Below are 19,508 nucleotides of genomic sequence, written 5' to 3'. Positions count from 1 at the left end.
AATGCAACTGAGTTCCTTCAATAGCAAAGACGCACAATAGTCAGACAGCATAGACATAACTCATCGTTCAGCTTTGTCTCCTTTCCCAAACCCCAGAAACATAAACCAAATCCTCCATATCAACAGGCATATATCAAATTGTCATTTAGATACAACCCACTCTAAATACAAACTCACAGAGAGGAGAATGAGGCTATAGGTTATGATAGAAACAACATAAGAGGGAGCATAGAATGATTCCAGACACTGCCACCCTTCTTTCCCCACTGGGAAAGGTAGGGAGTAAAAGCTATGTTTACACATGATGACACTTTGACCTCTCCTCTCTGTGGCCCATGCAACTTAGTTTTGACATAGAACAGATAACTGCAACCTCACCACAGAATTACACAAAAATACCATTCTGGTGAGAAGTAACTTACGCACATTTGAAGAATATTAAACAGCTTACAAATGTTACCAACAAATTCTGATCCTTCCACGACAAGAGATTTAATATTTTCTCATTTAGGGGTTCATATGCCAACCGGGATTGGAAACTTAATGGTTCACGATCCTCTGTACACTAACACTTTACTTAAATTCACTTGTGTTAACTGACGGGACATTTCGGACAAATGTGGTCCTCTATGCTATTCTAGTTGTTGCTGTAGTCAGTCATGACTTGAGTAGAAAGTTATGCATTGAGACGGGGTACCTTTAAAATTTTTTTTTTTTTTAAACATCTTAGGTCTATTGGGAGAAACCTTGGTTAAGACGATTCGGTTGGGTTTAGTATTGGATGTTCCTTGTAAACACTTTTACTATTGCAACATAGAAGCTTATTGTTTAGTGTTTTTTAGATTGCCTGAGTGACCAAGATACGTTACAGTGTTTCGTTTGTCTCGAAAGATAATCAAGATGTCGCAATAGTTTCTCAACAATTGTGAACGTTGTCATTCTGTTTAACTGGCAATGTTTCCTGCCACTGGTTTAATCTTCACTTAATAATAATAATAATAATATAATATATGCCATTTAGCAGACGCTTTTATCCAAAGCGACTTACAGTCATGTGTGCATACATTCTATGTATGGGTGGTCCCGGGGATCGAACCCACTACCCTGGCGTTACAAGCGCCATGCTCTACCAACTGAGCTACAGAAGGACCACTCTCTGGTCAATACCATTTAGGTGGAGGGGGGGGGGGGGATTCTATCATTCGTGTCATAGAACTATGAGTCAGAGCATGGAAGTGAGGTCAGGGTCATCAAGCCAAATATCCCCACCTACTCCAATAGTCAAATCAAATTTTATTTGTCACATACACATGGTTAGCAGATGTTAATGCGAGTGTAGCGAAATGCTTGTGCTTCTAGTTCTGACAATGCAGTAATAACCAACAAGTAATCTAGCTAACAATTCCAAAACTACTGTCTTATACACAGTGTAAGGGGATAAAGAATATGTACATAAAGATATATGAATGAGTGATGGTACAGAGCAGCATAGGCAAGATACAGTAGATGGTATCGAGTACAGTATATACATATGAGATGAGTATGTAAACAAAGTGGCATAGTTAAAGTGGCTAGTGATACATGTATTACATAAGGATGCAGTCGATGATATAGAGTACAGTATATACATATGCATATGAGATGAATAATGTAGGGTATGTAACATTATATTAGGTAGCATTGTTTAAAGTGGCTAGTGATATATTTTACATCATTTCCCATCAATTCCCATTATTAAAGTGGCTGGAGTTGAGTCAGTGTCAGTGTCAGTGTGTTGGCATAGAAGCTGTTTTTCAGTCTCTCGGTCCCTGCTTTGATGCACCTGTACTGACCTGGCCTTCTGGATGATAGCGGGGTGAACAGGCAGTGGCTGGACCATTCCTGTGTTATTACTGTATGACTGTATATGGGAAGGAATGGTACCTTGTTTAACCAAGTGAATGTGCAACGTTTACATGTTTTTATTTAACGAGGCAAAGTCGGTTAATTACGAACCAGTTCTTGAATTACGATGACGCCCAAACCCTCCCGTAACCCGGACGACGCTGGGTCCAACTGTGACGCCACCGTACGGGACTCCCGATCCACGGCCAGTTGTGACACAGCCCTGGATCGAACCAAGGTCTGTAGTACTGAGATGAAAGTGAGGAAACATGTATGATGCGTCATCGCCGCCACCTCAAGTTGAGACTTTAAAAAAAAGACCTCTGCAACTGTTCCTGAGTTCCAACACAACCACCATGTTGGAGGGGAAATGCACCCGATACACCTGGGCTCCATGAAAGACCATCTAATGTTATGGGTCACGTACACGTGTTTAGCAGGTGTTATTGCGGGTGTAGAGAAATTGCTTGTGTGTTTCTAGCTTCAACAGTGCAGTAATACCTAACAATACACACAATCTAAAGGAATGGAATTAAGAATCTATAAATATTTGGACTAGAAATGTCAGAGCGGCATAGATACAGTAGAATATAATACAGTGTATGCATATGAGATGAGTAATGCATAGACTAAGATACAGTAGAATATAATACAGTATATACATATGAGATGAGTAATACATAGACTAAGATACAGTAGAATAGAATACAGTATATACATATGAGATGAGTAATGCATAGACTAAGATACAGTAGAATAGAATACAGCATATACATATGAGATGAGTAATGCGTAGACTAAGATACAGTAGAATAGAATACAGTATATACATATGAGATGAGTAATACAAGATATGTCAACATTAAGTGACTAGTGTTCCATTTATTAAAGTGGGCAGTGATTTAAAGTCTATGTATATAGGCAGCAGTATCTAGTGATGGCTATTTAACAGTCTGATGGTCTTGAGATGGAAGCTGTTTTTCAGCCTCTCGGTCCCAGCTTTGATGCACCTGTACTGACCTCGCCTTCTGGATGGCAGCGGGAGAACAGACAGTGGCTCACATGGTTGTTGTCCTTGATGATCTTTTTAGCCTTCCTGTGATATCAGGTGTAGCAGCCTCTGCTAGTATGAAAGAATGCATGTTCTCTCTCTCTCTCTCTCACCTGTTCTTTCTGTCTCTACCACTTATTAAAGCCATTGACATAGAGCTGCATGCCTGGTCTTTCCTAAAGGAAGGTTGAGACTGCAGTCTTTTGTAAAGGGTTAAGGGAATTTTCTTTCCTCTCACCTTTCACCTACAGAATAGGGAGGTTCTTTCGAACAGGACTATGGCATTCCCATTAGAAGTTGGGCCTTTTAGTGTGCCTTCTGCAGGGCATAACATTAACACCCGCTGTTTGCGGGTAGATTTAGGTATTGGCGGGTAATAATGTCCATCAGACCAGCCACGTTGGCGGGTAATAATGTCCATCAGACCAGCCACGTTGGCGGGTAATAATGTCCATCAGACCAGCCACGTTGGCGGGTGGTCAATTTGCATGGCGTTACATTCGCGAATGAAGAAAAAAACAGTCAATTATGAGAACATGTGCGAGTTTGGGTTAGAATCATGCAGCTGTTATTAAAGTATTTCTGCTGATTTGTTCCATAGCTGCTAATTGCACAAAGAAAGACGGAATTATACAACCCACCCTACGCAGCGGCACTGCTTGGCAGGGGGATCTGTGCGCACTGAGTGACGCGCGATATACATTCGTTTTCGGAGGCGCTGCGCACAGACATACACGCTGATCAAGTTTACTCGAACGTCTACAAAGTGAGACTTTCGCCAAGTGTTTCTTGTCAATTTACATTGCTTTGTTCACAAGCTCGGGGTTTTTCAACGTTAGTGTGCTGCTTCCACTGATAGTGAAGAGACGCCCTAGTCGGATCCCTAAATCTCTCACACACACGTGACAGAACTCGAGTGACCCTGTTACCGCGGTAACCTCCCGCCCTTAAAGGGGCAGCTCAACATTTAGTCTCGTCTCTATTATGGTTAAAATACTCGAGTTACAAAACAATTTTTATGAAATTGAGCAATATAACAATATTACTTCTTACTAATATTTCTTGCTTTAGAAACATTACCAAGCATGTTCATCTTTTTTTGTTGTTGTTGATGCAATTATGGTGAAACAATATTTTGGTTGGTAAACCATCTGAGTGGCAGGTAGATTTAAAATAAATAAATAATCTACCTGCTACAGTGGCTGGTGGAACAAAATGTACATTTTAGCCATGGACTGTCTGAAACCTCTAGTCTCTCCAGGCCCAACCCCTCTTCTTTCCACATTGTTTAGAGACAAAAGAGTTGGAAAGAACCTTGTTTATTTTGCACTCTACTTCCTGGTTCAATTCTGAGTCAACCAGGGATAGAGAAGAAGGGGGGGGGTTTACTGTAGATGGGTTGGGGGGTTTACTGTAGATGGGTTGGGGGGTTTACTGTAGATGGGTTGGGGGGGTTTACTGTAGATGGGTTGGGGGGTTACTGTAGATGGGTCGGGGGTTACTGTAGATGGGTTGGGGGAGGGGTTACTGTAGATGGGTTGGGGGGTTACTGTAGATGGGTCGGGGGGAGGGGTTACTGTAGATGGGTTAGGGGGGAGCAAAGGCCATTTTTTTAAAGAATGTTTCACAACGTGATATATTGATATACGTTAATCATTTAATCTAAGGGCCAGGCTTTATTAAGTTGCGCACACCGTGGCAAAACCTTTTGCAATGGGAAATAAAAATCTGCCTTCTTCCAATTGGACAAGTTCAGCAACTACCTCTGTTTCAAAACACTTTCTTGGTTTCAACAGATCCCGACCACAGCTCCAGTGAGGCAAAAAAGTATTTTAGTCAGCCACCAATTGTGCAAGTTCTCCCACTTAAAAAGACGAGAGGCCTGTAATTTTCATCATAGGTACACTTCAACTATGACAGACAAAATGAGAAAAAAAGATCCAGAAAATCACATTGTAGGATTTTTAATGAGTGGGAGAACTTGCACAATTGGTTGCTGACTAAATACTATTTTGCCCCCACTGTATGTGTACTGTTTAATCCTTCTGTAGCTCAGTTGGTAGAGCATGGCGCTTGTAACGCCAGGGTAGTGGGTTCGATCCCCGGGACCACCCATACGTAGAATGTATGCACACATGACTGTAAGTCGCTTTGGATAAAAGCGTCTGCTAAAATGGCATATATATTAATGATGTAGCAGGTGTCCATATACTATACACCATGAGTGTCTCATCTTGAACACAGGAAGTATAGCTAATTCCCCCTTAACTCCAGACACTCTCTCTAGCGGTTGGAGGATTAAATCACCTCACTACATTTTAAATGGAAAATAACGTTTTGAGACTGAAGACACCGATATTCATTGTAGTTTATGTAAGTTTGGTTTTGAGAGTAAAAAAAAAAAGTTTGTTTTATTTTTTTAAATAGGTTTTGAAAACTCTATTTAACTTACATAAATTGCAATGAATGGAAGAAAAAAATATATATATATATACACACACACACAGTTGGAAGTTTACATACACCTTTGACAAATGCATTTAAACTCAGTTTTTCCACAATTCCTGACATTAATCCTGGTAAATTCCCTGTCTTTAGGATCAGTTATGATCTCTACTTTATTTTAAGAATGTGAAATGTCAGAATAATAGAGAATGATTTATTTCATCACATTCCCAGTGGGTCAGAAGTTTACATACTCAATTAGTATTTGGTAGCATTGCTTTTTAAAAATGGTTTAACTTGGGTCAAATGTTTCGGTACCCTTCCACAAGCTTCCCACAATAAGTTGGGTGAGTTTTGGCCCATTCATCCTGACAGAGCTGGTGGAACTGAGTCAGGTGTGTAGGACTCCTTGCTTGCCCACACTGTTTATTTTTTTTTAGGGACTCTTTCGTTCAACACAGTGTAACTCTTCCACAGTTAAACCTCGTACACCCGAGTACTTCTCTACAGCTGGCACCACAACATCTAGTTTCTGTCATTTATGTTCCATTTCTGCAGTACAGTTGATATGCTAAGAAGCCAACCTTGCTGAAGCACAAATTATATCACTCTGTATTGGCCTAGGCAAAACTACTCACCCTTGACCCATCATCCTCTACTCTCTTCACTGCCTCAGCATATGTGAACTTCTGTTCTACTCTGACCCTGCCAACCTCAACCTGTATCTCTCGCACCAGGCACTTCTGATCCCCAGCAACATGGGTATCCCTACAATTGACACACAGTTTTTTTTTTACCCCGATACTACACATTCCTTTGTCCCATGCCTTCCTGCACACTTCTCACATCTTGGAATGTCCCTCCTCCACACTGCTGCAACATGACCATGAGCTTGGCATCTGAAACACCTCAGTGGGTTCGGCACAAAAGCTCTCATTGGAATAACTGACATTTCCTAACATGACTTGGTCAAGTAAATACTCCGCTTCAAAACTCAAAAGGACTATAACGGTGTCTTCTCAGTTTCACTACGCTTGCCAAACGGCAGGTGTCACAGACACAGGGAATCTTCAACTTTAGTTGCACCACCTCAACACTTCACTCCACCCCAGTGATCACTCCTTTCAAAGGCGCCCTGCTCCGGAGAAGTCACAGGTTTTGTCCTGAGGTCTGTGATGGGAAGCGCTCGCTCCCTCTGTGCCTAAGAATCACCAAGTCCACTTTGAGCTACCTTCACCGATTTGAACAGTACCCACATTCTATACTACCCAGCCTGAGACTACATATGGGTCAGTCAAAATGTAGGGATCCACTTTCTACAAAAATTTCACTCCCACTGGGCAAGAATCATCTTTTGCATGACCATAGGGGAGAGGCTGGGACTCTGAGGTCTTCTACACACCTGCCACTGCAGGTACAGTGATTCATCCTCATTCTTATCAGCTTACATTTCTGAGACCGCAGAATACAGTTTGTACTCAACATTCTTCCTCAACACACATCTTCCCTCTGGGCTCTTCTCCTTCTTCCTCACTGTCCATAACCACGTTTATCCATTCACCTTGCTCATGCAGAGCCTTCATCCACTGTATTGTTTGCAGATCAAACACTGATGGCCTTTCTCCAATACTCAACATCTGTTCCTGAGGACAATTTAGTAGTCTGGGTACCTCTGGCCTCTCCATGCTTCCAATTTACCACCTCTGGCCACTCCATGCTCCCAAATTACCATGCCTGGTTATCTCTGGCCTCTCCATGCCACCCAAATTACCATGCCTGGCTATCTCTGGCCTCTCCATGCTGGCAAAATGTGAGCTACTCTGCATCAAAGAGCAGCGTCCGTCCCACTCCTCCTGTCGCAGTGCCTGATGGTCAATCCCAAACACAGGTCTATAGCTAGCTAGATACAGTTGAAGTCAGAAGTTTACATACACCATAGCCAAATACATTTAAATTCAGTTTTTCACAATTCCTGACATTTAATCCTAGTAACCATTCCCTGTCTTAGGTCAGTTAGGATCCCCACTTTATTTTAAGAATGTGAAATGTCAGAATGATAGTAGAGAGTGATTTATTTAAGCTTTTATTTCTTTCATCACATTCCCAGTGGGTCAGAAGTTGCCTTTAAATTGTTTAACTTGGGTCAAACGTGTTGTGTAGACTTCCACAAGCTTCCCACAATCAGTTGGGTGAATTTTGTCCCATTCCTCCTGACAGAGCTGGTGTAACTGAGTCAGGTTTGTAGGCCTCCTTGCTCGCACACGCTTTTTCAGTTCTGCCCACACATGTTCTATGGGATTGAGGTCAGGGCTTTATGATGGCCACTCCAATACCTTGACTTTGTTGTCCTTAAGACAGTTACCCACAACTGAAAGTATGTTTGGGGTCATTGTCCATTTGGAAGACCCATTTGCAACCAAGCTTTAACTTCCTGACTGGTGTCTTGAGATGTTGCTTCAATATATCCACATAATGTTCCTCTGTAATGATGCCATCTATTTTATGAAGTACACTAGTCCCTCCTGCAGCAAAGGTCCCACACAATATGATGCTGCCACCCCCATGCTTCACGGTTGGAATGGTGTTTGGCTTGCAAGCCTCCCCCTTTTTCCTCCAAACATAACGATGGTCATTATGGCCAAACAGTTCTATTTTTGTTTTATCAGACCAGAGGACATTTCTCCAAAAAGTACGGTCTTTGTCCCCATGTGCAGTTGCAAACTGTAGTCTGGCTTTTTTTATGGCAGTTTTGTAGCAGTGGCTTCTTCCTTGCTGAGCGGCCTTTCAGGTTATGTTGATATAGGACTTGTTTTACTGTGGGTATAGATACTTTTGTACCTGTTTCCTCCACCATCTTCACAAGGACCTTTGCTGTTGTTCTGGGATTGATTTGCACTTTTTGTACCAAGTACGTTCATCTCTGGGAGCCAGAACGCGTCTCCTTCCTGAGCAGTATGACGGCTGCATGGTCTCATGGTGTTTATAGTTACGTACGATTGTTTGTACAGATGAACGTGGTACCTTCAGGCATTTGGAAATTGCTCCCAAGGATGAACCAGACTTGTGGAGGTCTACATTTTTTTTTCTGAGATCTTCATTGATATTCCCATGATGTCGAGCAGAGGCACTGAGTTTGAAGGAAGGCCTTGAAATACATCCACAGGTACACCTTCAATTGACTCAAATGATGTCAATTAGCCTATCAGAAGCTTCTAAAGCCATGTTGTTTAGATGACACTACAGTGGTACGCTTGATTACCAATAACGACGAGATGGCCTACAGGGAGGAGGTGAGGGCCCTCGAGTGTGTTGTCAGGAAAATAACCTCATGCTCAACGCCAACAAAACAAAGGAGATGTTCGTGGACTTCATGAAACAGCAGAGGGAACACCCCCCTATCCACATCGACGGGACAGTAGTAGAGAAGGTGGAAAGTTTTTTTTAAAGTTCCTCAGCCTACACATCACGGACTAACTGAAATGGTCCACCCACAGACAGTGTGGTAAAGGAGGCGCAACAGCGCCTCTTCAACCTCAGGAGGCTGAAGAAATTTGGTTTGTCACCAAAAGCACTCTCAAACTTTGACAGATGCATCCTGTCGGGCTGTATCACCGCCTGGTACGGCAACTGCTCCGCCCACAACCGTAAGGCTCTCCAGAGGGTAGTGCGGTCTGCACAACGCATCACCGGGGGCAAAGTACCTGCCCTCCAGGACACCTACACCACCCGATGTCACAGGAAGGCCATAAACTGCCTGTTCACCCCGCTATCATCCAGAAGGCGAGGTCAGTACAGGTGCATCAAAGCAGGGACCGAGAGACTGAAATCAGCTTCTATCTCAAGGCCATCAGACTGTTAAACAGCCACCACTAACATTGAGTGGCTGCTGCCAACACACTGACTCAACTCCAGCCAGTTTAATAATGGATATTGATGTAAAAATATATCACTAGCCACTTTAAACAATGCTACTTAATATAATGTTTACATACCCTACATTACTCATCTCATACAGTGCCTTGCGAAAGTATTCGGCCCCCTTGAACTTTGCGACCTTTTGCCACATTTCAGGCTTCAAACATAAAGATATAAAACTGTATATTTTTGAAGAATCAACAAGTGGGACACAATCATGAAGTGGAACGACATTTATTGGATATTTCAAACTTTTTTAACAAATCAAAAACTGAAAAATTGGGCGTGCAAAATTATTCAGCCCCTTTACTTTCAGTGCAGCAAACTCTCTCCAGAACTTCAGTGAGGATCTCTGAATGATCCAATGTTGACCTAAATGACTAATGATGATAAATACAATCCACCTGTGTGTAATCAAGTCTCCGTATAAATGCACCTGCACTGTGATAGTCTCAGAGGTCCGTTAAAAGCGCAGAGAGCATCATGAAGAACAAGGAACACACCAGGCAGGTCCGAGATACTGTTGTGAAGAAGTTTAAAGCCAGATTTGGATACAAAAAGATTTCCCAAGCTTTAAACATCCCAAGGAGCACTGTGCAAGCGATAATATTGAAATGGAAGGAGTATCAGACCACTGCAAATCTACCAAGACCTGGCCGTCCCTCTAAACTTTCAGCTCATACAAGGAGAAGACTGATCAGAGATGCAGCCAAGAGGCCCATGATCACTCTGGATGAACTGCAGAGATCTACAGCTGAGGTGGGAGACTGTCCATAGGACAACAATCAGTCGTATATTGCACAAATCTGGCCTTTATGGAAGAGTGGCAAGAAGAAAGCCATTTCTTAAAGATATCCATAAAAAGTGTTGTTTAAAGTTTGCCACAAGCCACCTGGGAGACACACCAAACATGTGGAAGAAGGTGCTCTGGTCAGATGAAACCAAAATTGAACTTTTTGGCAACAATGCAAAATGTTATGTTTGGTGTAAAAGCAACACCCTGAACACACCATCCCCACTGTCAAACATGGTGGTGGTAGCATCATGGTTTGGGCCTGCTTTTCTTCAGCAGGGACAGGGAAGATGGTTAAAATTGATGGGAAGATGGATGGAGCCAAATACAGGACTATTCTGGAAGAGAACCTGATGGAGTCTGCAAAAGACCTGAGACTGGGACGGAGATTTGTCTTCCAACAAGACAATGATCCAAGACATAAAGCAAAATCTACAATGGAATGGTTCAAAAATAAACATATCCAGGTGTTAGAATGGATCCAATTGAGAATCTGTGGAAAGAACTGAAAACTGCTGTTCACAAATGCTCTCCATCCAACCTCACTGAGCTCGAGCTGTTTTGCAAGGAGGAATGGGAAAAAAATTCAGTCTCTCGATGTGCAAAACTGATAGAGACATACCCCAAGCGACTTACAGCTGTAATCGCAGCAAAAGGTGGCGCTACAAAGTATTAACTTAAGGGGGCTGAATAATTTTGCACGCCCAATTTTTCAGTTTTTGATTTGTTAAAAAAGTTTGAAATATCCAATAAATGTCGTTCCACTTCATGATTGTGTCCCACTTGTTGTTGATTCTTCACAAAAGTTTTATATCTTTACCTGAAATGTTTTCATATCTTTATGTTTGAAGCCTGAAATGTGTTTAATTGCTATAATTTAAGGCCAATTTATTGCCTTAACTCCCTTATCTTACCTCGTTTGAGCTCTGTCATTGCCAACAAAGTTATAACAAAGTATTGAGATAAACTTTTGTTATTGACCAAATACTTATTTTCCACCATAATTTGCAATAAATTCATTTCTATGCCGCACGGCCATCGCTCATTCATATATTTATATGTACATATTCTTATTAATTCCTTTACACTTGTGTGTGTATAAGGTAGTAGTTGTGAAATTGTTAGATTACTTGTTAGATATTCCTGCATGGTCTGAACAAGAAGCACAAGCATTTCGCTACACTCACATTAACATCTGCTGACCATGTGCATGTGACCAATAACATTTGCTGACCATGTTCATGTGACCAATAACATCTGCTGACCATGTGCATGTGACCAATAACATTTGCTGACCATGTGCATGTGACCAATAACATCTGCTGACCATGTGCATGTGACTAATAACATCTGCTGACCATGTGCATGTGACCAATAACATCTGCTGACCATGTGCATGTGACCAATAACATCTGCTGACCATGTGATGTGACCAATAACATCTGCTGACCATGTGACCAATAACATCTGCTGACCATGTGACCAATAACATCTGCTGACCATGTGCATGTGACCAATAACATTTGATTAAAGCCATGACATAATTTTCATAATCTTCTGACTCACTGGAATTGTGATACAGTGAAATAAACTATTGTTGAACAGATTGCTTAGGGCATCTACTTTGTGCATGACACAACTGACTTGCCAAAAACTATATTTTGTTAACAAGAAATGTGTGGTGTGGTTGAAACACTTAGGTTGGAGTATTTAAAACGTGTTTATGTAAACTTCTGACTTCAACTGTACACACACACACACACACACATTGTGGGACACGCTGTATATTGTACAATTAGACTGACCGACAGACCACATACCATCCATCTTCTAACCTACATTTTTCACACTCCATTGTATTTTACTTTCCCACAACATAAGATTTATCACTCTCCTATTTTTACAACGGCAATAATCACAAAACATTGATGGCTTGATCACAAGATAACAACACTGTTGAAAGTAATATTACTTAAATGCTGTTGAATATGCCTGTAATGCGAGGTGCTACATTACCTTCCTCTGGGTCACCCAGGCAACGGACCTTCCTCTGGGTCACCCAGGCAACGGACCTTCCTCTGGGTCACCCAGGCAACGGACCTTCCTCTGGGTCACCCAGGCAACGGACCTTCCTCTGGGTCACCCAGGCAACGGACCTTCCTCTGGGTCACCCAGGCAACGGACCTTCCTCTGGGTCACCCAGGCAACGGACCTTCCTCTGGGTCACCCAGGCAACGGACCTTCCTCTGGGTCACCCAGGCAACGGACCTTCCTCTGGGTCACCCAGGCAACGGACCTTCCTCTGGGTCACCCAGGCAACGGACCTTCCTCTGGGTCACCCAGGCAACGGACCCAGGCAACGGACCTTCCTCTGGGTCACCCAGGCAACGGACCTTCCACCCAGGCAACGGACCTTCCTCTGGGTCACCCAGGCAACGGACCTTCCTCTGGGTCACCCAGGCAACGGACCTTCCTCTGGGTCACCCAGGCAACGGACCTTCCTCTGGGTCACCCAGGCAACGGACCTTCCTCTGGGTCACCCAGGCAACGGACCTTCCTCTGGGTCACCCAGGCAACGGACCTTCCTCTGGGTCACCCAGGCAACGGACCTTCCTCTGGGTCACCCAGGCAACGGACCTTCCTCTGGGTCACCCAGGCAACGGACCTTCCTCTGGGTCACCCAGGCAACGGACCTTCCACGCAAAACAAAGACTGGCTATTAGCCTTTCTACCAGAGTGGCATTCATCATTTTAAGCCCCATTCAATCCTAAAGCTTATCCTCAGGTTTCAGATGATACTGTATGTATATCTCACTGACTCATGGAACAGTTGGACAGGCAGGTTTGGCTCTTGAGAGGGGGCTGTGTGTATGCATAGGTGTACAGTGTGTGTCTACTGTGTAGGTGTGTGTGTATACTGTGTGCGCTATGTAGGCAGCCCTCATCTGTTACTTCTGCTCCAGTTTACTACAACAACACCAATAGGCCTTGCTATGGTGTTATAAGGAATGTCCTAAATATGAGGAACTTAATATACTGTGTGAAGGGATGGTCAGTATACCGCATTTTACGATATACCGGTATTGATGCATGGACCGGTTTGGGTTTTTACTTGACTTTCTATACCGGTATTTGAATTTTTATTTTTAAATGTGATACACAGTGTGTAATGTTTAATTTGCTACTTGAGCTCTCTTTCTTTTTATATATATATCACTTTCCACACCATCCTAGCCCCGCCCCCAGTCACTCAAGGAGTGCGTTTGATGTTCCGTAACCATGACAACCACTAGACCCTTGTTCCGTCTACATGGTCAATGCAGCACATGCTACAATGTTGATGACAACGATGCTGTTTTCACTTTATCTTCTTAATGTAAATCCACTATCGTTCCATAATTACACTATTAGTTTGGAAATAGCTAGTTTCTTCTCTTAGCAAGTTGGGCCTAAATCTTGTTAGCTTCTAATGCTAATCGCTAGCTAATAAATATATTGAGTCAGAGCAAGTGTAATTCACTATACAGCCTTATAATACCAAGGATGGTGTAGACCTAAAATCTGCATGTTTGTTCCACAGTATCTTCTAAATCAAAGAGGAGTACACAAAGCAAAATATGTTAGCTACTTCATTTAGCTATGAGAATTAAATGTAGCCAAAGATTATAGGGTCCACAAGAAAACACTTATCAACACTTTGCTTCCTACCCTGCCACAATAACTCGTCCCTGGGATTTTCATTCCTTGTCATGTCAAGCACTGTATTCAAAGGTCACTCTTTAAAATTAGAATATATATTTTTATTTTTAGAAAACTCATTATATTCCAACAGTTCACCCAAGTATTTTGCTCTAAATCGTAATTGCAACATTTGGTTAAAAATAAATCTGAGATTATTTCCACACTGCCACAGGGCTGCATAACATGGGTAAATCTCCAAATGAGTGTAGGAAATGCAGAAATTGTTGATTTGAACAGTATAAAACTATCAAAATAGATAAAGACTCATTAAAACCACAATGTATGTGTTGCCATCTTAGGGATCACTCACTACTCATAAAACAAATTTAGAACTTTTATTATTAAAAAAAAACATAAATTACAGTCCAATTTTCATATCCAATTATGCTATTTTGGGCATATCGCCCAGCCCTAACTGTGTACCGAACTGCCTTTCTGATGAATGTTAGGGAAAGCCTTTTCATGTCGACGACTAATGTGTTGCAGTGTTTGAGCTCTTTTTGTAATTGTGTGTTTCTCTACAGAGCTGAACGACACCTACAGCGAGAGCAACGACGACACCGTGGGACAGATCGTTCATTACATCATGAAGAATGAAGGTAACTAGGCAACAATACAGTAACCACTGAGTGTTTATGGATAGTGGATAACTGTCTCCTCTCTCCTGACAACAAAATCAGAATCATAAAACACGGGACGAGATGTTAAAAACTGTCCATTGTGCCAATAGATGGAATGCACTCGCATGAGATTTGCCGTGATGTTGACAGAGTGGCATGGGAGGTTTATTTTTTAGACTGGGGTAAGATGTCTTTTTTTTTTTTTGGGACACATCCTCAGTAGTGTGCCTTCGAATCAGTGGGTGTTTCGGCCTTTAATCACTAAACACCCTCATCAAAGGTGGCCAGCTAAAGGGTGATCAAGCCTTAGCTTGTGTCCCATGCCCAATTAAGATGTCCCACAGGACTGTGCAAGGCAGGGGCGTCCTCTTCTCTGAGCCAGCCATACAGCTGACCGCATACCTCATATGCCCTCCTCAAGTTGGAGGGATCTGAATTGAGTTCTCAGGTGGGGGTGAGGGGTCATGAAGTTATAGCCCAGCAAGGGTCCTTCCGTTTGATCCAGATCCACTGGCTACCTCTTTCAGCTGCTTGAGAAACTGCTCTGACGGTCTGCCGCAGAGCCTGTCCATGGATTCCAAGTTCTTTCAGCAACCTGATGATGGAAGAAGCCACGAATCCTCTGCATCCCACTTCAACTGGCCAGACTTTTGCATTCCAGCCACGCTGAGTTGCGTCTGCTGCCAACTCTGTGTAACGCAGTTTCTTACGTTCGTAGGCCTCTTCAACAGAGTTTTCCCACGGGACTGTGAGCTCTATGATGTACACAGCCTTTCGTGAAGGGGACCAGAGTACCATGTCTGGCCTAAGGTTGGTAGAAGCAATCTCAGGTGGAAAAATGAGTTGCTGGCCAATATCGACAAGCATCTTCCAGTCCCGGGCCATAGCTAGGTGTCCAGTTTCTGGCTTTGTAGGAGGATACTTGGGCCTTTTCTGTCCCTCCCGGATGAATGTTGTTGTTTTGACGGGATTGCTTGTTTTTGGAGGTAATGAATTGGTTGCACTCCTCTTGGTCTCAAGTGCTGCAGCCAGGCTCTTGAGGACCTGATTGTGCCTCCAGGTGTAGCGGCCTTGTGAGAGGCTGGTCTTGCAACCTGTCATTATATGCCTGAGAGTCGCTGGAGCTGGGCAGAGGGGGCAGGTCGAGTCCTCGCCATACCATTGATGTAGATTTTTTGGTGATGGAAGCACATCATAAACAGCTCTTATGATGAAGCTGATGTTGCTTGCCTCCATTTGCCAAAGCTCACTCCAGTTGATCTTTCTCCTCTCCAGGCCTTCCCACCGCGTCCATTGCCCTTGTTTAGCAAGAGAGACAGCCTTTGCACTTCTTGCAGTCTCCTCCTGTCTTCGCACCTCCTCGACCACCAGCTTCCTGCGTTCAGATGTTGTTGCCTTATGGAACGTTGATTTGCTTGCTGCCAGGCCAAAGCCTCCTCTTCCATGCTGGATATTCCCCACAATGTCTTGGTGTCTCAGGGCTGATGTTGCTTGCTGCACAGCATTGGATGATGTCCATTTCCGTCCAGTTTGTAGGGGAGGTGCAGCCTTGCTAATGGTCTGGTCTTTGGAGTCCTTCAATGTCATCTGAAGTCTTACTTTAGAGCACTTGTACTCCTCCGTTAGACTTGTAAGAGGTAGTTCAAGGACCCCTTTGCCATAGAGGCCGATGTTACACAGGCATCATGGGACACCCAGCCATTTCTTCACGTATGAGGTAATGGTTCGCTCCATCTTCTCCACTGTTGTTATTGGGACCTCATAGACGGTGAGTGGCCACATTACCCGGGGGAGAAGTCCAAACTGTAGGCACCAGAGCTTGAGCCTCCCAGGCAGTAGGGTCTTGTTGATGTTCTCAAGACCGTCAGCGATGTCCTGCCTTACTTGCTGCACTTGATCTTTATCCCGGAGGCTTTCGTTGTACCATCTACCCAGGCTCTTGATGGGTTGCTCAGACACCGTTGGTATCGGGTCATCTCCAATGCAGAACCTCACATCTTTAAGCTGTCCCTTGACTATGGAGATGCTTCGAGATTTGCTTGGCTTGATTTTCATCCGTGCCCACTTGATGTTATCCTGCAGTTTTGCAAGTAGCCGCCTGTTGCATGCTGCAGTGGTGGTCAGTGTAGTCATGTCATCCATGTATGCTCGGATAGGTGGGAGACGGAGCCCTTCCTTAGTTCTCTCACCACCGACCACCCATCTCGATGCCCTGATGATGACTTCCATGGCCATAGTGAAGGCCAGAGGAGAAATTGTACAGCCTGCCATTATGCCTACTTCCAAGTGCTGCCATGTTGTTGTGAAGTCAGGTGTTGTGAAACACAATTGCAGGTCTTGGAAATAGGCCTTTACCAGTGTAGTGATGGGTTCTGGTACGTGGAAAATGTTGAAGGATTCCCAGAGGAGTTCATGGGGAACTGAGCCAAAGGCATTGGCGAAGTCGAGGAAGATGACATAGAGGTCTCTCTTGTCCTTCTTAGCTGTTTGGATCTGGTGCCAAATCATACTAGTATGTTCCAGGCAACCAGAGTAACCAGGAATGCCTGCTTTCTGTACAGATGTATCAATGTACTTGTTCCTTTCCAGATAAGTGGACAGCCTCTGTGCTATTATACTGAAAAAGATCTTCCCTTCGACGTTGAGAAGGGAGATTGGTCGGAATTGACTGATGTCTGTCGCATCCTTCTCTTTCGGGATTAGCACACCACCAGCCCTTCGCCATGCCTTTGGTATTATTTCCTTCTGCCACACTATCCTCATGAGCCTCCAAAGAAAGCGTAGAACATCCGGGGCGTTCTTGTAGAGCTTGTATGGTACTCCATTAGGCCCAGGAGCCGAGGCCGCTCTTGCTCTTCGGACAACGTTCTCTACTTCCCTCCATTTTGGAGGGTCAGTGTCCAGATTGAATTCTGGTGGTTGAATAGGTGGGATGTCATGTGGGATGATTATCTGCTCATGCCTTTTCATGTCCTGGTGGACCTTTTCCAGATGTTCTTCCAGTTCAGGCTTTGTAGTTTTTAGGATTCCGCACTTTTCCTTTGCGAAGAGATCTTTGACAAACTTAAAGGGGTTTTTATAGAACCGTGTTCTTGAGTGTTCCTTCTTCCTACGAAGTTTCCTTAAGTTTTCTGCTCTTCGCAAGGTTGCCAGCCGACATTTAATGTCTGCTTGGAGTAGCATGAGACCTTCTCTCTCTGCATCAGAGGCCTTCTTCCACTGCTTCCTCAGCTGCCTTCTCTCTCTGACAAGTATCTTGATCTCCTGCTGTCTCCTAGATTTGGCTGGTGCGGGAGGTGTCTTGCCACTTCTCCTTTCGTTTACGCCAAAGCGCTCTTCTCCGTAGTGGAAGATAATGTCTCCCATCCTTTCAAGCTTTTTCTCTGCTTTTCCTACCTGTTGTTCCAAGATTTTTGTCAGGTCGTTGTTGATTGTTTCCCACTCTCTCTTTTCAACGGCTTTGGGCCACTTCACACTCGGTCTGTGCCCTTTGATCTTTTCCTCTTTTAGAGGTCTCTGTGGTTGGGTGAGTTCATCCACCGGCATTTCTGTGCTTGTGTTATCCTCCTCAGTTACAGGGGTGCTGATGCTCTGCGAACTTTGGTTTGCGTCCTGTCGCTGTGCTTCATTCGACTGATTTGACTGGCTGCTTTGTAAGAAGTACTGGTCAATGCGAGGTCCCTGTCTCTGCTTCTCTAACAAGCACCTTTTCCTCCCTTGATGGATCCTTAACCCCCTTGCCGATGTTACTCCCTCCCAACCACAGCTGCACACCTGAAGTGTGTGTCCTGCTGCTGTTATGGTTGTCTCATGTGCTGTGTTCCTACTCGTAGTCGTTTCCGTTCCTGGGTCCGTAACCGTGTGATCAGTCGTTGAGCCATCTTGCGCCCCAGCTCTCGCAGGCTCTAGGGCAGGGGTGTCAAAGTCAAATGGACGGAGGGCCAAATAAAAATTTTAGCTACAAGCCGAGGGCCGGACTGTTCGAATGTTCATTGAAAATTTTTTAAATGACGCATTTAGTCTAGTGAACCTAATTGAACCTACTGAAAACCTAACAAATATATTCCAATATGATCAGATAAATAAAGCAATATTCTCTTATGGCTCTGTCAGTAATCTTTAATTTTCAACAGACACAAAAGACAAATTTCCTTTATATAAAAATCCCCATAACATGAACATTAAATGAAAGAAACCGGTATTCAAGGCACCATCAGTAGCCTATATTTTCTATTTTAGCAAAAGTGGGCTAAATTTACTTCAAAGAAAAAAACAATAATAGCAATTTTCTATCATCCACTCAACTGAAATATTTTAAAAATATAATTGGATTGAAATACAATAAAATAAAGTGCAAAAATCTATTAATCAAAAACAACACTTTGTTTAAGGAGAAGTAACATGCAGTGAAAACAAATATTAAACTTTAACTTTTAAACTTGAACTGAGTAAAAACTCTAAATATGTGATTGCACAGTAATGTTCACTTGTTTGAGGTTGAGGGTGATACTTGGTGGTGTCCCATCTTTTCCACAAGTTCATCAATGTTCGGGGTAAGGCTCTGAGCTGAGGAAATCCTCAGAATTGAGTGGAGGTGTTCAGCAGTAAGTCGACTTCTGTGTGATGTTTTGTTCAAGTTCATCAAAGAAAACAGTTGTTCACACAGGTATGTGCTGCCAAACATAGACAACGTTTGAGCAGCCTGGATGCGCAGCTGGGGCATTGTGTCGGGAGGAAACGGGCGAACTCCGCAGCACCCACTGCCGCATATTTTGCCCTCAGTGCATCATTGCATTGGAGGTCAATCAACTCCATTTGGAGGTTTGGTGGTGAGCTTTCCACGTCAACAGCAAATGGGTTACCGAGCAGTTCCAACCTGCTTTTTTGTGCTTCAAAGTCAGCAAATCGGCGTCGAAAGTCAGCGGCAAGCATACCTATTTTATCAGCCAACTGTGCGCTCGGGAACGCACTGGTAGAGAGCTTCTCTTTCATGGTCTGGCAGCTGGGAAAGTGGCTCAAATTTTCTTTCCGCATCTGCGTCTCCCACAGAGTCAGTTTG

The 19,508-nt window shown here is 43.5% G+C and overlaps 1 protein-coding gene across 3 annotated transcripts in view; it reads left to right on the top strand.

Annotated features, from left to right (window-relative positions):
* The window catches only part of rell1 (RELT like 1), a 64,875-nt gene that overhangs the window by 13,597 nt on the left and 31,770 nt on the right, over nucleotides 1-19,508 (top strand). For all 3 annotated transcript variants that reach the window (XM_046328093.1, XM_046328094.1, XM_046328092.1), the window contains one exon: nucleotides 14,354-14,428. In XM_046328093.1, coding sequence (XP_046184049.1) covers nucleotides 14,354-14,428 — 75 coding nt within the window. The remainder of the gene's footprint in view (nucleotides 1-14,353; nucleotides 14,429-19,508) is intronic.

Source organism: Oncorhynchus gorbuscha, linkage group LG25 (genome assembly GCF_021184085.1).
Source record: "Oncorhynchus gorbuscha isolate QuinsamMale2020 ecotype Even-year linkage group LG25, OgorEven_v1.0, whole genome shotgun sequence".
Classification (NCBI taxonomy): domain Eukaryota; kingdom Metazoa; phylum Chordata; class Actinopteri; order Salmoniformes; family Salmonidae; genus Oncorhynchus; species Oncorhynchus gorbuscha.
Note: the sequence above shows the minus strand (reverse complement) of the source record. Positions and strands in the feature narration are given on the sequence as shown.